Here is a 16,933-nt window from a genome sequence, read left to right on the forward strand (position 1 = left end):
ACCTCTGGAAACACAATTCCTCCAGCACGTAGGCTGCTTCTTCAATTATTTAATTTTCCAATTTCTAAATTCCCTCGATATTTTTTGTCTTTGCTTTGCACGTATTTATTTGTTTTGGTTTGATTTATGAATTTTAAGACATCATATTTTACTTTTCTAGGAAGTCCGCACCCCTTTAAGCAACATTATCATCCCAACCTTTGCGCCTTAATTTTGCATTAAACACAAATAGATGATTATAGAAATAAATTTTAACCCCATTGTTCCCTTAATTAAACATGAGCTACATTTAATGGAAAACACACGAGTATTAGAAACACTCACCATATGTAAATGATCTCTTCGAATTCCTCTTTCTCTAACTACAAACTTTAAAAAAAAAAAGATTCAAGAAAGTAAAAAGAAGTTGGAGAAAGTCCTTTACAAGCATTGTAACTCATGCAAGGAGTGTAACACAAAACAACGATTCTCATCAAGATTCAGGCGCCGGTGTCAATCTTTCTGGAGAATATCGGCAAATGGGGCAAGTAGCATTCAACAGAAGCCATTCATCAATGCAATCAGAATGGAAGCAGTGTTTGCATTCAGGAATGGTCTTCAGTGTCTCCTTAGGCTTGTACTCACACAAGCATATTGAGCAAGTGTTGTCATCAGGCTTGGGCAACCTTCTGCTCTCACCAAGGACTATTCTGGGATAGGACTCTATTGTTGGTCCATCGAGTCCAGCAATAATAACCTTAGTTTCTGGATTAACCGTGGAATTCATTTCTGGTAGACCTCCTAATGGGCTCCTTCTAGCACACTTCATTACCCTACCACAGATGAAACACAGGAGACCTAGTAGAATTAATGCCCCTGGTATTCCAGCTGCTACCGTGATGGCATAAAGAGCTTTCCTAGGAACTCCTGATCATAATATTGTAGACAGTAGATTAGTTCATGGTATGTGTGTTAAAATAATTAAGCTTAAACACGAAAAGGAGGCTAGAATTCTGAATAATATGTATATTATGAGTGCTTAGTCTTAACCTAAATACAAACAAAGTATATATAGGTTAAACTGAAAGTACTATTCTACCCTTAATAAATAAGACTACATAAATATTATTTAACATCTCCCCTCAAACTCACGATGCGGCAGCTACAAGCATCGAGAGTTTGCCAACCAGAAAACGAAAACGAGAGATGGAATGCGCCTTGGTAAAGAAATCTGCAATCTGCAAGGAAGAAGGAACAAAAGGCAAAGCAATGGTGCCATGTTTGAGATGATGACGAGTAAGATGACAATCGATCTCAATGTGCTTAGTGCGCTCATGAAAAACCGAGTTATGAGCAATCTGAATAGAACTCTGGTTGTCACAATACATAGGAGTAGGATGAGAAAAGGAAACTCCCATATCAGCAAGTAACCAACGTAACCAAACAATCTCTTTGGTAGTAGATGCCATGGCACGATATTCTGCTTCGGTGGATGATTGAGAAACAATAGATTGTTTCTTGCTCTTCCAAGAAATAAGAGAATCACCTAAAAAGATACAGAACCCGGTAACAGACTTGCGATCTGTGGGATCACTACCATGATCAGCATCAGAGTATGCACGCAACTCCAATGATGAGGTGTGTCGATACACGACGTCGGGCGACGGCTCCCGCTTTTTTTGTTTATTTAACAAAAAGGGTTTTTTTCTTTGATTAGGGGAAATAAAGATTTTATTGGAGTCGCCATCTAGTAATTTGAGGGAACTAGAAATCCCAAATTAGACACTGGTCCCAGAGATTTGGATACGGGGTTAGTTATGATTAAGGGAAGGTAGACACCACCCTTAAAACATCCTTTCAAAAGAAAGGTTACCCTTACTTGTGTGTTTTTATTTGATTCAAATGCGATTATATTTTGGGCTTATTTGTAAATTTTTGTAAATGATTAACGTCGGTCCCTAAAAATAGGAGACACGTTAAAAATGACATCAGTCCCTAAAAATTAGGAGACTCGTCTAAAATATTGACGTTTGTCCCTAAAAAGGAGAGTTACGTCTGGGTTACCAAAAGAAATAATGGATATAATCCATTATATTTTGGGTTTATTGGTAATTTGTTTTTTTTCAAATGGTTAACGTCGGTCCCTAAAAATAGGAGACACGTTAAAAATGACATCAGTCCCTAAAAATTAGGAGACTCGTCTAAGATATTGACGTTTGTCCCTAAAAAGGAGAATTACGTCTGGGTTACCAAAAGAAATAATGGACATAATCCATATTTGGTATTTACATTTTTGACATCGGTCCTTTTTAAAAAAAAGAGACGTGTCGACTTTTGTTTTTGTATTTTTTTACAACATGCAAGAAAATTTACAAGCATTTATATATGAAACAAAATATCAAAAATATCAGTAGAAACCCAAAAAAATTACTTGAGTGTCACTGTATAGGTAAAATACTGAAATACCCTCGAATTTCTCTGAAAATTACGAAAATGCCATTGGCGGCGCGTGTGGCACACGCGCGGCTACTGTTGGCGGCGGGGAGATTTTCCGGCGAGCTTTCTGGCCAAACGATGGTCGATCCTGGTAGATCTGATGTCGAGGATTCTTATGGTGGTGGTCTTGACGGTCGTTGATGGCTGATGAGCGAGAATCGACGACTTGAAGCTTCGGTGGCAGCCGACGATCGCGGCCCTGTTCCGGCCAAATGGGGCGGCGCAAACGCTGAATCAGCCGGTGTTTTGCTTTATATGAGGATAGAGACCTTTCTGTGGTGTTTGGGAAGCTTGATATGGCCGGAGATGGGAGATCAGAGGAGAGAGAGGGAGTCGCCGGCGAGAGGAGAGAGATGCTCTGGGTTATGCTACGGTGAGAACGTTAGCACGGTACACCGGTGCCGCTGAGGCCTGTGATCCGTTGGATCTCTGATGGGAAGATCGTGTGGCTGTGATTGGCCGGATCTGCAGGTTGATCGGACGGTCCGGATGAACGGAGGTTTGATCGGGTGTGACGCGATGCACCGAAATCTCGGTACACCGGGTGACGTGGCGCAACGGTATCAAAGCTTAGATTCTGTCAAGGGCTGAGATGTGTTTGGGTTTTAATCTAGTGTGGTAAGCCCTATTGTATTTATTAAATCAACGGTTCAGATCTAAACACTATTAGATCTAACGGTTAGGATATGTTTGGTATTTTCATATTGTTTTTAATAAAAATCAATATCCTACTCTCGTGTGAAGAAATAGTAAAAAAAACGTGAATAGTGTTTGCAATTCTTTTCTTTCTTTTTTTTCCCTTCTTTCTCTCCTCCCCCTCTGGCGCACTATCACTGGCTATTTATAGCCAATGACACGGACATCCAAATCACCACCGATTTGCTTTGAAGAAAAAATGGATCATCTGCTTTCGGTGCACCTGCTCCTTTGACAAATTTTTATTTTTATTTTTTTATTATATATAATAATATATATTTATATAGGTAAAATTAAAAACTCATTTCAGTATTAGAAAAACCCCGTTTCAACCGCTAAAAATTCATTTTAATGACCGAAAATTATGTCGAAACACTGGAAAAAACTTTTGACGGGTATCAACCCGGTGAACTGGGTTTTGACCAAAAATAACAGTTTTGACCCAAAATGGCCTGAAACTTATTTTTTACCCCGGTCGACATGGTCAGACCCGTATTGACTTGATGGACTCGGTTTTGACCGAAAATGACGGTTTTGACCCGAAACGGCTTAAAACTCATTTTTTACCCTGGTCGACATGGTTTGACCCGTATTGACTCGGTGGACTCGGTTTTGACCGAAAATGACGGTTTTGACCGAAAACTCATTTTTTACCCTGGTCGACATGGTTTGACCCGTATTGACTCGGTGGACTCGGTTTTGACCGAAAATGACGGTTTTGACCGAAAACTCATTTTTTACCCTGGTCGACATGTTTTGACCCGTATTGACTCGGTGGAATCGGTTCTTATGGAAAGATGCGGTTGACTCGAGAAAAATATATTTTTGAATTTTCCTTTTTCTTAATTTTTTTGGATTTTTATAAATAATAATAGAAATAAAATAACATTTGAGAAAATCTTGGTGGATCCAAAATTGGGTTACAACAAGGTGGATGAAAGTAAAAGACTCTGAAAAACTGTACCCCGAAGATATCGCAAAATACGAAGAACAGCTGCCCAGTGAACAGTAGTAGGAGAAGCAACAAACTGACTAACAACATGAACAGCATATGCAATATCTGGACGAGTAATGGTGAGATATACCAAACTCCCAACAATAGTGCGGTATAAAGTAGGGTCTATCAAAGGTAAACCATCAGAAGAAGAGTACCTTGCGTTAACCTCAATAGGAGTATCTACAGTCTTGTTATCAGTAAGTCTAGCCCGCTCAAGAATATCTGCAACATATTTCGACTGAGAAAGAAGGTAACCTCTAGGTGAGTATGCTATCTCAATACCCAGGAAATATCGAAGATAACCCAAATCCTTCATTTCAAATCGTCTAGCCAACTCTGTCTTCAAAACTGAAATACCATCAATATCATCACCAGTAATAATCATGTCATCAACATATAAAGACAGAATGATACGACCTGCATCAGTGCACTTAATAAAAGAGCAGAATCATGACTGCTAGAAACAAAGCCAAGAGACGAGATCATAATAGAGAATTTCTCAAACCAAGCACGGGGTGCTTGTTTGAGACCATATAATGCTTTCTTAAGCTTACAAACATATCCAGAGTCATGTGAAATACCAGGAGGGGGTGCCATATAAACTTCTTCTTGAAGATCTCCATTCAAGAAGGCATTTTTAACATCAAGCTGATAAATATGCCACTAACGAATCGAAGCTACGGCAATAAGAGTACGAATAGTAGTCATTTTTGCAACCGGGGCAAATGTCTCCTCATAGTCCATACCATACTGTTGAGAGTATCCTTTTGCAACCAGCCTAGCTTTGTATCGCTCAATAGACCCATCAGAATTAGTCTTGATCTTATACACCCAACGACAACGACAACCAACAACACTCTTACCAGGAGGTAGAGGAACCAGATCCCAAGTATCTGTCTTATGCAAAGCAGAAAGTTCCTCATCCATAGCTTGCTGCCAAAGCGGATCAAGAATTGCCTCTTTATAGGAAGAGGGCTCAAAGAGACAATGAATAGAAGCTAAAAAGGAAGTAAATGATGAAGAATAACAAGAATAAGCAAAATCTGGTAGTTTTGTGGACTTACGAATGCGGATGGACTGACGTGGAGGTGGATCCACAATCTCAGATGAAGCTTGAGGGGCTGTAGATGAGAATGGAGCTTCAGGTGTGCCAGAGAGTAAAGTACCAGTACCTGCAGAGTTATGAGTACAAATCGATCGAACATAGGGAGAGGTATCATTACCAGAATCCTCAGAAAAAGGATTTATATGAATAAGATCAGATTTTGTCAGGCTATGAGTAGTGGATGGAATAGAAAAGAAAGATATATGCTCAAGGAAGACAACATGACGAGACACATAAAGTTTCTGAGTTATTGGATCAAAACAACGATACCCCTTTTTACCTTCACCATAACCCAGAAAGACACAAATAGCGGATCGAGAGGATAACTTACTGCGTTCTACATGAGGACGAAGAACGAAACAAGTACAACCAAAGACTCTAAATGAGGAATAATCAGGGACATACCCATATAACTTTTTGAAAGGAGATAGACCCGAACTATGAGAAGATGGAATTGTATTAATCAAACTTACAGCAGTAAGAACAGCTTCTCCCCAAAACTCACTAGGAACAAAACCAGACAACAAGAGAGAACGAGCAGTTTCGACAATGTGCCTATGTTTTCTTTCAGCAACACCATTTTGCTCAGGAGTATCTGTACATGAAGTTTGGTGGATGGTTCCATCTAAGGCAAGCATTTGACAAAATTTATTAGAGGTGTATTCCCCACCCAAATCACACCTAAAACATTTGATCACAGCAGAATGTTGAGTTTTGATAAGAGCTCGAAAAGCTGCATATATCTCAAAGAATTCAGAACGATGTTTCATTAAATAAACCCAACAATAACGAGTATGATCATCAATAAAAGAGACATAATATCGAGACCCTCCTTTTGTGGCAACAGGAGAAGGTCCCCATACATCAGAATGAATCAAATCAAATGGTGAAGATGAAACAGAAATACTTCGATTAAAAGGTAAAGCAGAAAATTTTGCCAGTTTACATCCACTACAATCTGAAATGTCACAAGTTTTCAAATTTCCTAAAGCTCCTGTGGATGCCAAAAATCTCAAACGAGAAGACGAAACATGACCTAGACGGGAATGCCATAAATAAAAACTAGAAGATGAAAGACTCAAACGAAAGGAAGACAAATCAACAGTAGTAGTAGCAGCGGCAGCAGCAGCAACTGGCACTTTTAACTCATCCAGAATATATAGTCCATTCTCCCTACGGCCTGTCCCAATCAGCTTTTGAGACTGCAGATCTTGTACACAACAAAAAGAACCAGAAAACATGACTAAATAATCACCAGAATCACATATTTGACCAACAGACGCAAGATTCAATTTGAGTTTTGGAATAAGATAAACATTAGGGAGAGACAAGTGAGGTGTGACAACAGAACCAACACCTGCTAAGGGCATAGGAGTGCCATCAGCAGTCATAACAGGAATGGAGGACAAAGGGGACACAGAGGTAAAAGATGAGGAATCTGGAGACATATGATGGGAAGCACCAGAATCCAGGACCCATTCAGAGTGTGACATACCTGAGGAACTATGAGGCAACTGACCTATGGAAGAAGCGGACATTGCTTGTGGCTGCAAGGAGAGAAACTTCTGAAATTGTTCAGCCAAAGTATTAGGATCGGTAATAGAGCCTGGTGAAGCTACTGCTGCAGTATTGTGGTGTGGTGGTTTATAACCCTGAGGTGGTCGATGAACATTAGATTGTGACTGACTGCCAGACTTCCAAGCTTGATTCTGTTGTCTCAACTTAGGACACTGAGCCTTCCAATGACCTTTCTGCTTACAGAAACTGCACTCATCGAAGCCAACCCTTGTGTAAGGCTTATTCTGATGATTAGAGAATGGCTTAGAAGGTACTGCTAGTACAGAAGGATTTGAAGCAGAAAGAATTCCCTTTTCAGAATAAGACTGAAGACGTATTTCTTCAGCCAATAACTCACTGACAACAGAGTCAACAGAAGGCAATGGAGAACGATGCAGAATTGAACCTCTAAGTCCTTCAAAATCATTGCGAAGTGCTGTTAAAAACTGTACCAATCGTTGCTGCTCTCTACGTTCAATATAAGCACCACATGCTTTTAATTCTGCCGATTCTGTAAGAGCTAATTGATCCCAAAGATCTGTCATGGCAGAATAGAACTCCTGAATACTCATATTCTTCTGGTGAAGAGCTCGTATGTCATTCTCTAACTGATACTGTTTTGCAAAATTTGATTGCGTGAATAACCTTTGCAGATGATCCCAAACCTCCTTTGCTGTCTCATACTTCGCCAACTGTGTACCTATAGAATGCTCAACAAAATTGTTGATCCAAGTAATGATCTTTGCATTGTTTGCTTCCCATGCATCTATCGAAGCAGTATCTCCTTCTTTAGTATTCTTAGGTACCACATAAGCTCCACTGACATATCCCCACATCTTCTTACCCTTAAGAAAATTTCTCATTACATAGCTCCAATACGAATAGTTCTTCCCATCCAACCTCACACTCACAGACTGAAGCGAATCATCTCGTTCAGTAGCCATAATCAACAATCACAGAGAACCAGAATGCAAAAGCAGCGGAAAACAAAATACCAAATTGCAGAAACTGAACAGAGATTGCAGAAACTAAACAAATATCTTCTCAAAATTATACGATTACTCCAAAACACAGAACAAATTTGCAGAAACTGAACGCAAATACCAAATTGCAGAAGCTGAAGGGAAGACGAAATACCAAAATAATTGCAGAAACTGACGAAATATCAAATTTTGCAGAAGCGGAAGACAAAATCTCAGTCCAAAAAATTTGTTCTGTGTTTGGGATTAAGCCTCGTTCCATAAAACCAGCTCTGATACCATGTTAAAATAATTAAGCTTAAACACGAAAAGGAGGCTAGAATTCTGAATAATATGTATATTATGAGTGCTTAGTCTTAACCTAAATACAAACAAAGTATATATAGGTTAAACTGAAAGTACTATTCTACCCTTAATAAATAAGACTACATAAATATTATTTAACAATGTGTACACTGTTAGGAAGAAGTTTAGAATATTCTAATGGATAGGACTACAAGACTTTTGATGGTGGGCAGGATCCATTGGAGAAAGATATTAGAGCTATCTTTGCCACTAATTTTCTCAGGAGAAAGACTACTCCCAATGGAGACGAAGAGCATTATGTAAGCCAATGAGAACTAGTGTATAGTCTTTGTTCTACGTGGCATTTGGTTTTAGACCATTTGGGCTGAGCACTTGAGCTATATAAAATTTCCTCGTGGGGCCAAATGGGAAAGTGCTGACCAAATGAAGCCATTGGTATAGTTTCTCCAAATGACTGAGTCAACCATCCAAAACCTAAGATTGCAATCTAGAAAGTGTTAATTGCGCCATTAATTTCAAGTGAGGAGTGCGTTCCATTTCCTTAGCCATTTTTTGGAGAAAGATAAAGTATACTCCATCTATAATTGGTCAACATCGATACCCTTGGCAGCCAATCACTAGCCTTGATATTAAATTATCTAGCAGGCTAACCTCACGCCACCAATCTATTATGTATAGATTAATATCCCATCATACAATTAAATTACTCGGATAATTAAGTTGCTTGAGTCAATAGAGATAAGTTGCAATTGTGGCTTAAATCTATCGGCACCATCAGTCACACCAACCTCTTTAATGCTTTTGTATTTGATGAAATCTCTAGAATTGATAATGAGTTGATTACTATTAAACGAATTTAACTAGAAAAACACACTTAGAATGTGCCCGTGGTCAAGATTTGAGATTTTATTTAGAGATCTTTAACTCAATTGAAATTCTTATTTTAAATTCTCTGGTTCAAACATGGGGAAAAAAGTGGAATATTGAGATTTAAAACGAAAGAGAAAAACCTACTATTTTGTATCCTGAGGTCTATTAATTTAGACCCTCTTGTAAGGGGAAAAATCTATATCAAAAGAGGTTTCTTTATGGTTTGATAGTTAGCAGTGAGTTAGCTAGGTTTTGCATTGCACGCTATCTCATTAGCTATCTGATCATTAGCTAGCTTCTTGAAATGGAATCCCAAGAACGTACCATTTGTCATCATAATTATGGCCAAAATTAAGAAAAATAAAATTATATGGGAAGTGAATAGGCAAAGATCATAGAGAGTATAAAGCAAATTACCTCGATGTGGAACGTTTGAGCAAACAGTTTCACTAGAATTGGTCCTAAAGCCACACCGTCCACCACGCGACTCACACTTTCCGCAGTCAGGTTGATCCCAAGTGAGAAGCAGGTCCTCGCTAAGGTCCGAGGACGAGATTCCTTGATAAAATGGCCGCATAACTGGAACAGGAACCATCCTGATTAAATTACAGGATGAATTCCTTGTCTGTAGAAAATCAACAATTCTTAAAGAAGATGTAGCAAAAACTGTGTACGTAGAGCCACTAAGACAAGCTATTGGATTTAGCCCGTATTTCCTGTAATCAGAAGATGAGCAATTAAAGAACATGAAGGATTGATAGTAAAGGCCAGAGAAAGGAGAGTTAGAGAGATTAAGCGAGAGAATTCGACCGGGAAGGCAGTTTTCCGGATCATCATTGATCAATATTTCTTGTCCGGCATAGTCTATAGCTTGAACTCTAAATTTTCCTGATGAGGGTAGCTCTAATAGGGTCTCATTGGAGCTACCACAGGATATGTCAAAACCTGGAAAACCACATGACCTCGACTGGCGATTTTTAATCCGTAAAGGAAATCGAATCACCGGCTCGTTGCGGCTACAGGCAGTCTTTAAGCAATGATTTTGGCTTGTTGCAGAGTTAAGATAGGAGAGGAAAAGTGAGAGGGAGATGAAGGAGATGACTTTGCTAGTGTACGCCATATGGTGGAGAAAGTTTGATGCTTTGTGACGTGCCTGCACTGGTAAGAGATTATTATATATTAGATACCAATCTAGCGCCGCCGCGGGTCAAAAACACAATTCCAAACAGTTCCCAATGTATATAGTTAAAGAAATTGGAAATTATTTTTTGAACAGAAAAAAATTTTAAGCTTTATTTTTATGGAGTCATGTATTTAAGAGGTTTAATAATTATTTTTATAATTATTTATTTAAAATAAACATCTATAAAATTAAAAATCAACCAAATATTAAGATGATTGAAAAAAAATCAAACCAAAATAAATTATACCAAATATGAAGTAATGAAATTTTAAAAAAAATAAATAGGAAAAATTTAAAAATTCAATTGTAATGAATAACAAAAAAAAAAAGACCCAATCTCTTGGGTTTAGATGGCATAAAACTCTCGAGCCTCTAGAAAAAGACCCAATTTCTCGAGCTTAGATGACATAAAGCTCTTGAGCCTTCAGAAAAAGACCTGGCGTATTGGCCTGGAGCAGCCAATGACATGTGCTTTATTTTTTATCTTAAGGGGTGGACGGCATTCAATCAAAGAAAAATCCATTTTCTATTATATTTTGATCCAAAAATACACCTTAAATACCTTGTAAAATATATTTATAGCCTCCAACAATTCAAAAATTGGTTTTAAAACCCATGAACAATCAACCCGAAAATCAAAATTATTTTCAGGTCTAGATCTATCATGTCAAGCAAGTTTAAGGGGGAAAAAACACCTCAAATAAACTCTCATCATAAAAAAAACTCTTTACACCGAAATCACTTGTTTTCGTGGTCAAAATCCGTCTTAATCAAGACTTTTTTTTTAATTAAAATTCAAATATTTTCTCTCTCGTCTCTTAAATTAGGGACTAAAAATTCAATTTAGTTTGGGATCAAAATTGAATTTTATAAATTATTAGGGATAAAGAGTTTATAATTTGTAAAGTTAGAATAATAAAATATATATTAAGGTTCAAATTTAGAAAAACCATCTTTTTACCGTGGTTTTTGGTTTAGTTTCTTATCTTTAAATCTTATTATTCTTTAACAAATATGCTTTAATTGAATTTAAGCCTACAAGGAAGCTTCAGAGTGTGAGGGTTGATACTGGTGCAGTTTCCACTTGGTATCAAGTTGGAACATAACGACAAAACAGCGTAGAAGCACAAGTCCATTTAGGACATTTTTTGTAATAAAAAACAAAGTCAACCAAGTCGTTTAAATCATAACAGGACCAAGGAGTCAAACTGCCACGCAAATTGCCTCCTGTCTATAGTGTCAAATAAGACTTCACATATAATGCCGTGACTGCTTAGTCAGTAGATTGGATGTGGAGAAAATGATGGCTTCTTGACTCACAATTGAATAGCATTTTTTACCATGATTTGCAAATATTACATTCGTAAAATATTTTTACCATCTATCACAAAAAAAAAAAAAAACATTAATACACTCAACGATTACAATTATTTAATCAGGATCATTGATGTATACCATGTATAATATGATTATATTTTTAACACCGGTCATCTAAATTTATATATTTTTAACTTAGAGTTCATTTGTTATTATTAGGATGATTATTTTTAGTTCGATTCGATTTTTATTAAAAAAAAGTAATCAAACTGAAATTTTCTTTTAAAAAAAACCGAAACCGGTTCAAACCGACAGGTTTCGGTTCGGTTTGGTTTTTTAGGACAAAAACCGGTTCAAACCGGTTTGACTCGGCTTTTCCGGTTTGGCTCAGTTTCTTGGTTTTGGATCGGTTTTTTTTCTGTTTGGGTTAGGTTCGGTTTGGTTTTTTCAGTTTTTTGCTTATAAAACCAAAATCAAACCGAACCGGCCGGTTTTTTCAAAATTTTAATCGGTTTAACTGGTTTTTTTTTTACGGTTCGGTTTTTTCGGTTATTTTTTTCTGGTTTTCTCGGTTTAATCAGTTTTTCGGTTTTTTTGCTCACTCCTAATTATTACGGTGATTCAAAGAGGTTGCTGCAATAACAATGAAGCCCTTAGTATTTCCCTTATTATGAACAAAAATATTAGCTGTTAGGGTCAATTTAGATTATCATGGAAATATTCCTACATAATGGGAATGACATGGAGATGTGCTTGCATTCTTCATATCTATAATATAAGCCTTTACATCTTGAAACTTATGATAAAAAACTAGGAGCACATAGAGTAATATAAATTATATTTTATAATTTAATTTGACAATTTAATTTTTTTATTTGAAATGGTTCTTTAATATAGTATAATGACAATTAAGAGTTTGAATTTTACTATTCTCATTTATTATAGTATAATGTTTTTTCATAAAAAAATTTAATATCAGCATATTAAAACAATAAAAAACACTAACAAAATATTAATTTAAAACTTCTTAAAAAAACTTAATTTAAAAAAAAAAATATGATACAACTACACTTCCAAACATCATCTAAATTATACGAAACACAACTTATGCCCTAAATCCAATTCAACACCTAAATGAACACCCTTGATTCAAATATGAAACCCCTTTTGCCATCACCCATAGCCAAGAGTAAACAATAGTTGATTGTCTAGTCTACTCATCTGGAAAATCAAAACATTAACCAAATATATTAATTATACAACAATCTATACTATATATCCTTACACTATAAAAATTTCAATTCCTTTCCACCATGTAAGGGTGAAATGAGCTCGCTTCAAGCCACTAGTTATATCAATTTCCTCTTCAGAAGATGCAGCTAAATCCAAGAAGTAAGCAAAGCCATTAAATTGTCAAAACCATTAAATATTATTATAATTTTTTATTTTATTTTTAATTATTATGCATCTTATATGAAAATTATTAATGAAAATTTGATTAATGTTTTTTTTATTCCTAAAATTTTTAAATAGATTTTTAACATGATTTTATTATATTTATTATTATTTTTCTTTCAGTCACATATAAAATATAGACATACTATTTTAATATTTTTTGTTAATTTGTTTTAACAGTCATTAATTGTTTTTTTTTAAGAACTAATTTTTTCAGTTAAAAATATTATATTTGCTAAAATAAATAATAGAAATTTTTATTTTGATGGAAAACAAAATAGCTGCCCTTTTCTAGATTTGTGGCAAGAATTTAAAGTTATTATATTTTCAGATTTAATAATAATATTAAATAAATACCTTCAACTTGAACAATTTTTTTAGGTTTAAGAAAATCTTGTCCACCGCAACATAATGTAGGTCTACAAACTAGTAACTTACTTTATATTAAAAGAATTGTTATGTCACCACATCAGCAAATACCCTTTTTTTCCCTTTATTTTTTCTTCCCTTTCATTTCACTTTTTTTTCCTTTCATTTTCTTTTTTTTTAATTTTATCTTTTAAAAAGTTGAACTACCACTTCGCCTACTTCACTATTTATATCCTTTAGTTTTCAACCCCTTTTTCCTTTTTCCTTTTCTTTTCTTTTTATTTTTTTTATCCTTTAATATTTTTTTATTTTGAACTTATCTTCATAATTTGTTTTGGTTTACCATATAATATAGATTGATTAAAAATATTAGCATCCCAATATTAAAAAAATATCTTCTTGATTTTTTTAAAATCTATACCATATTTTTTACTAATCATTTAGGTTGGTATTAGATTCGCCAAGCCAACTGTGATATATTGAAGCAATTTTTATTTAATTTAATTTTAAATCTATGTTAATTAATGAATTGAGTCGAGAGTTCTACTAATCTAAATTTAATAATAGTATCACATAGTTTTTTATGTTCTTAAATTTTTATGCTCGCAACATAATACGACTTGTAAACTAGTTGAGAATCTAATTGAGATGAAAAATAGGTCAGGGGCCTATTCAAGAAGAACTTAAAAGGTCAGGGAGTTTTATTAGGTTTGCCCAACCTAATTCTATCCGCTAAGCCCAGCCCAGTATATTTTAAACTAGTTGGGTCCAGCCCAGAAAGATAAATCATAGTCCACATGATAGATAGGATGCCTCTTTCTGCTAGGAGAGAGAGAGAGAGAGGAAGGTAAAGTTCGGAACTTTGAAGTTTGAAGGGAGAAATGGGAGGAGCAGCAGCAGCAGCAGCACACGCAGTCAAGAGAATTCCACGCATCAAATTCCCTCAAAGACACGCAAAATCTTCATCTTCAGGTTCCCTTTTCTTCCTTTTTTTTTTTGTTTTCCTTTTTGTTGCCTTCATAACTAACTATATATAACTTGATTTTTGTAGGACTTTTTGCTGCTTTTATTACTGTTATCTGTTTGAATTTCGGTTTCAGTGTGTTTCTTTGGAGAAATCAAGAAGTGGATTCCGTTCTTATGTATCCAACGTTGTGATCTTTGAAAAACTTTGACCAATTTAGCTGTAATTGATAGGGTGATTGACATTTGGAGTTGGTTGGTTAAGCGGAATCTAAAAACAAGTTGCTTGTGTTTTTGCTCTGTATTCAAGCATAAATTATAATCTTTTGTGAGCTAAATATATTGTAATTTGAAGATTTGTTAGGGAAATTATAGTGGAGGGATAAGAGATGGTTAGAACGAAGGCAGTGATTGTCTGAGAAATTAGATTCTGATAATGTGATTTATGATGTTATATAGATGAATCGATGGTAGAGGTCAAAAGTAACAATTTTTTTAAAGGAAATGACCTTTTGATTTATAGCAATTAAAACCCGCTACTTGTTTTTATTTCTCTTCGGATACAAGGTCATGGCTCTGGTGGAACAGCATCCTGATGATTGAGGCTTTATTGTATAAGCTTATTTATGCATGATAGGAAGGATGTTTGTTTAAGAGTTAAAATTGTATATTGTGATGGATATGTTGAAGCCAGTTGAGATGGTTTATGGATAAGAAACAAAGGTTGATGGTAAAATGTTTAGTGGATAAAATTAGAACCGATTATGGTAGTGAGAAAAGATTTGAAGAAGTAAACCATCAAATCTATTTTTATACTGCTAGAGGGTGCCATCAGTTCATCTTATTTATAGCATATAAAGCAACTATTGCAAGAGGAATAAGTGTCTGTGAGTCAGAGTCAGTTCAAATATGAAGTTGTGAAAGCATGGATTCTGCCTTGTCAGGTTACAATTGAGTTCTAGTATCATCATCATCATCATATGCAATCTGATTTATGACTCTGGTGGTCACTCGTTTTGCTTGATCACTAAATGAGGCACAAGCCAATCTTCTGTATTTATTGTACATGTGCACAATGAGAATTTTCTAAATTTCTGCTTTTGGCTGAATGATGTAAATTTCACTTTTGGCATTTTATTTATTTGATTGTCTACTATTTTCACCATTTTATTTGCCTTTTTTATCTTATATTCCTGATGATCTCAAATCATTTATTGTTCTCTTCTGCATAGGGTTTGTACCGCAAACTCAAGCTGCGTCAACAGATACAGAGATTCATCATTTTATCATGTCAAGCTCAGAAGTTCCCGCATCACCAGCCAATATTGCCGAGGGAGGCAAAGCTTCTCTTCAGCCAAAACGCACACCTGTCTCAGAAAGGGAAATTGAGGCTGTTCAGGTAAGCAGTACATTTTTTCCATTCATGGGATTCAAAATGCTTGGTTCAGAATTGTTGGAGCATAAAGAGACATCAGAAGCCCGGAAGTTATGATAATGAGATCTTGTAACCTTTGCTTTAGGATACCATTTTGACAAGGTCACGTAATATGACAATGAGGAACTGTTTGAATTTGGCTAATTGAACCAAACAAGCATCACCAATTTGCACTAGTGAACCCCAGCTCTGTCCAGGATAATAGTTTTAGATATTAGTTAAGAACACATGGAAATGAATTAAAAGAAGAAACAAATGAAGAAAATCTTCTTTGAGAATTGTTTCCTAAAAAATTCTCACTGTCTGAACGAAATAAGGAGCAAAAGCTGGATCTTCGATTAGGTGCTTTCAAATGGTCCACTTTCATTTAAAATTTATGTTGTCTATAAACCAAGGAACTATGAGTGAGGAATTGGGAGGTACAATGAATACAGTTTCAACTGCATGTGCTTGTTGTTTCATCTAAATATTTTTCCTCGCAAAACCAATTTCTTTAGGAATTGGAAGGTACAATGAATACAGTTTCAACTGCATGTGCTTGTTGTTTCATCTAAATATTTTTCCTCGCAAAACCAATTCCTTTAGGAATTGGAAGGTACAATGAATACAGTTTCAACTGCTTCTGCTTGTTGTTTTATCAAAATATTTTTTTCCTGGCAAAACCAATTCCTTTTGTCACCTCTTGCAGCTGGGCGGCATCTTCTGACTCTATGACCAATAAGCTTATGGAAGAAGGGCACCGCTGTCTTATTTTCTGGTATAAAATTTCATCCTTTCTATACTACTATTAGCCCTTGTTACTTATGTATGAAGGAGTGAATACGGAAAGGATGAAACAGTGCCTTAATGTCTTTCAAAGTGAGGAGGATACGTTCTGTCAAAATTTCTGTAATTGTCTCCTGTTACCGTTGCATTATTTTTGGCTTTTTCCTGGCAAGTTATCATCCTTTTGCTGTCATTGAGTTGTTCTCTGCAATTTAGTTCCAGGGACATCACTCCTACAACCTCAACAGCCAAGACAAAACTAAATAACAGGGACTAAGTGTGGCTAAATCTTGGTACTAGTTAGCTGTTACTTATGGTGAGCTCCTAACAATTGGCAGAACCTCTGTTCTTTTTCAGTGGTTATGTACTTTTTTTTGGGTCACTCGAAGGATAGAATGCTTAGGATATTGCCACGTCCTATTAGCTCACAGACATCCTGCGAATCCCTTAATTCAGTTGA

The 16,933-nt window shown here is 35.8% G+C and overlaps 2 protein-coding genes across 2 annotated transcripts; one reads left to right on the forward strand and one right to left on the reverse strand.

Moving 5' to 3' along the window:
- Positions 1-249: 249 nt before the first annotated feature.
- LOC7489828 (putative RING-H2 finger protein ATL21A) lies at positions 250-10,153 on the reverse strand. The gene is made up of 2 exons (XM_002318353.4): positions 9,404-10,153; positions 250-906 (listed from the first exon to the last, which is right to left on the reverse strand). Exons 1-2 carry the CDS (start codon positions 10,104-10,106, stop codon positions 473-475), a joined length of 1,137 nt encoding a protein of 378 aa, XP_002318389.3. The 5' UTR covers positions 10,107-10,153; the 3' UTR covers positions 250-472.
- Positions 10,154-14,112: 3,959 nt separating this feature from the next.
- LOC7489830 (uncharacterized) lies at positions 14,113-16,666 on the forward strand. Its single transcript, XM_002317732.4, has 3 exons — positions 14,113-14,282; positions 15,506-15,672; positions 16,397-16,666. Exons 1-3 carry the CDS (start codon positions 14,192-14,194, stop codon positions 16,412-16,414), a joined length of 276 nt encoding a protein of 91 aa, XP_002317768.1. The 5' UTR covers positions 14,113-14,191; the 3' UTR covers positions 16,415-16,666.
- Positions 16,667-16,933: the final 267 nt, after the last annotated feature.

Source organism: Populus trichocarpa, chromosome 12 (assembly GCF_000002775.5).
Source record: "Populus trichocarpa isolate Nisqually-1 chromosome 12, P.trichocarpa_v4.1, whole genome shotgun sequence".
NCBI classification, from domain to species: domain Eukaryota; kingdom Viridiplantae; phylum Streptophyta; class Magnoliopsida; order Malpighiales; family Salicaceae; genus Populus; species Populus trichocarpa.